The 3,215-nt window shown below is 39.4% G+C and overlaps 1 protein-coding gene across 1 annotated transcript; it reads right to left on the bottom strand.

Moving 5' to 3' along the window:
- Window positions 1–724: 724 nt before the first annotated feature.
- Window positions 725–2,020, bottom strand: KCNJ4 (potassium inwardly rectifying channel subfamily J member 4). The gene has a single exon (XM_040407265.1). It carries the CDS (start codon window positions 1,982–1,984, stop codon window positions 725–727), a length of 1,260 nt encoding a protein of 419 aa, XP_040263199.1. The 5' UTR covers window positions 1,985–2,020.
- Between the last annotated feature and the right edge of the window lie 1,195 nt (window positions 2,021–3,215).

Raw genomic sequence — 3,215 nt, 5'->3', positions numbered from 1 at the left:
CATTTATCTTGTATACAAACTCAAAACAAGGCACTTACTAATGTATTTTGATTGTCCATGTTGCCTCCTTTGCTGGGTTGATTATTTTTCCATCACATTATACACTGCTTGTTTCCATGGTTATGACCACCCTGCAATCCAGCAGCGGTGGACATGCTTGCACACTACAGGAAAAAGCTCTGGCCTTTTTCCTATAGTGTATTAACTTTATCTACAGGATAAATGACATTTGCTGAAGTGAGACAACCCCTCTAAGCCTTCATAAGTCACAATAAAATTGAGTGTGCCCTTCTGATAAAGATCTATATATATATACACACATGTATGATTTTGAAGAGCACAGAATAAAGGTTTATTTTTCATTTGTGTCTGTACAAAATATTTCTATACACTAAATATGCCTCCTCACAAGAAAAAAATGCAAATAAACTCAATTTACAGAGCATACTTTTATCATAACTTAGATTGGGAGCCCCATTGGGGACAGCTTGATGCTAATGTCTGTAAAGCGCTGCAGAATATAACAGCGCTATATAAGTGCATAAAATAAATAAATAAATACAAAAAGTAAAAGTGTGGACTCTGGAAAGTCAATATGTCTTCCCAATGAAATATATGTTGCTGTTTAAAGGGTCTTATTTTTCCAGGGTATACAGTCTTCAGACACAAAGTATATAACTACACCATAACCCGTGCCATAAGGAATCACTGTCGCTCCTAGACATTATATAGCTGATTCTCTTCTGTATGAAATATTGTCTAGTGCCATGGAAGCCTGGAGACGATCTAGTTCTAGATGACTTCCCATAACATGAATGACCCCTTCATCAGGAACACCACCAACGGCTTCTTCATCCTCATCTTCCTCCTGACTTAGGAGAGCCAGTTCATTTTCATAGCAGAAGGCGCTTGGGGAAGGTAAAGCAGTTATGCGGCTTTCACGCATTTCACGTGCACTACACAAAGGGGTTCCTGGCACCTGGTATGTTTTATGAAAGTGAGAATAGTCAACTTTATAATGACTCTTCTCCTCAAATACAACAGGCTCAAATCTATGTCCCCAACGAATCTCACTTGCCAGATATGAGCTGCGAGCTTGCGTCGTCATCGCTGTGGCCTCAACCATACCTTCCAAAATTACGACAATTTCAAAGTCTTCGCCTTCCAGCTGTTCTTTCCCCATTGAATACAGCGGGCTTTCCTCATCAATCTCATGGACTATAATTATGGGAGACACTAGAAATATACGATCCAGTCCACTATCATACCCTACATTTAGGTCCTGCTGATTTACAGGGAGGTACTCACCCTCTTGAGTAACGTATGGTCGGATTAGTTGTGCTCTTACATGGGCTTCTACAATGTGACTTTTGCGTAGATTACCAACTCTCCACATTAAGCAGAGTTTACCATCTCTTTGGGCAATTACAGCATGATGACTAAAAAGCAGAGTTTGAGCCCGTTTTTTGGGTCTAGCCATTTTGGCCATTATTGTTCCAATCATAAAAGAGTCAATGAGGCAACCAAGGATTGATTGTGCCACTACAGATAGTATGGCTAAAGGGCATTCATCAGTAACACAACGGAATCCATATCCTATTGTGGTTTGTGTCTCCACTGAGAATAGAAAAGCTTCCACAAAGCTGTTTACATGCATTAGGCATGGTTTTGGTGGACCTGATTTTCCTGCAGGAGTTGCAACACCTAAATCCCCATGGATGAAAGCAATGCACCAGAAGAGGAAAGCAAAGAAAAGCCAGGAAGCTAGGAATGCGGCAGAAAAGATGAGCAGCATGTAGCGCCAACGGGTGTCCACACAAGTGGTGAATATGTCAGCCATGTAGCGTTGTGATTTGTTGCTGAGATTTGCAAAGTACACGTTACATTGACCATTCTTTTTAACAAAACGATTACGCCGTTTCCGTCGTGAATGAGGGTTATGGAGTGAAGAGGCCCAGTGACCATTAAGACCCATCGATGGCATGTGGAGACCTTCCTCATCTGTTGACACAATGCTGTACCTACTGTAGAAGACAGAGAGAAAGTTAATTCAATTGCTTTATATGTTCCCCATAAGATAAAGGGGTTCTCCGGGAATAATGATTTGCAAAAAATAATTATTCCCTGGAGAACCCCTTTAAGTCATTTCAATCTTGAAAATTTTACATTTATGTTGATTTCATGTTAGGCTGTTTACTTACCCACTTTATTCCCTTAACTACCAAGCCTATTTTGGCATTAAAGCCACAGGAATTTTTCTTTTTTGCATTGCCACATTCTTAGACCTATAGGTCCCGATTTACTAATGTATCTGTGCCAAACATGTCTTTTTTATTTAAGCTGCTCCACTCCAAGAACCATAACTTATTTATTTCTCCATCGATGTAGCCCTAAATGGCTTATTTATTGCAGGATGGGATACAGCTTTTACTGGTACCATTTCTGAGTACATACTATTGATTCACACTTTTTTTTTTTCCCTGGGGGTGGGGGGATAGAAAAAAGGCAGTTCTGTTGTTATTTTTTTGCAATTTCTACAAAATAAAGCCACTTTCTATGTGAAAATGTTTTTATTTTTTATTTTATTTTTTCTAAATAAACTTTATTAACAAGGAGCAAACTGGCCATAGACTCTACAGGGAAAATTCCCCATGGGCCAATGCCCAGGGGATCACCAAAACCCTCTTTACTGTCACTGGCCAAGTACATAATTCATCTAAAAGTTTAGCTCCGCCTACAAAATATCTGGCTGCACCTTAGTAAATGCAAACTGCAGGGCATTGAGCAAACCACACTAAAATGACAAATGCAAATGCCTACTCCACCAACAACACAGGCAAAATCACTCCACTTTTCTGACATGGAGCATTTGATACATTACAACATAGTTTAAGTCTGCTAGCATAAGATGTGCCAAAATTATTAAGAGGTGCACATCTCTTAATGATTTTTGTGCATGACTGGAGGTCTGTGTACCAGAAGTTAAAATCAATGGCAATTTTCTGTTCTAGGATCTTAAATCTGTGGGGGCTGTAAAGACCTTGTCCCCTCCAGCCCACTTTTTAGAAAAGCACAACGTAAAAGCATTAATAAATTTCCTCCTCAGATGCAACAGTCAATGCTCAGTCAATAAAGTGCATTTTCATGATGAAAGGCTCCTTTTAATTTCTGCATGGTCTGGCTTGTGAGAATGAAGCTTCTTATAAGATATGAAC

The sequence above is a fragment of the Bufo bufo genome, chromosome 9 (assembly GCF_905171765.1).
Source record: "Bufo bufo chromosome 9, aBufBuf1.1, whole genome shotgun sequence".
In the NCBI taxonomy this organism is placed as follows: domain Eukaryota; kingdom Metazoa; phylum Chordata; class Amphibia; order Anura; family Bufonidae; genus Bufo; species Bufo bufo.
This window is presented reverse-complemented; position numbering and strand designations above follow the sequence as displayed.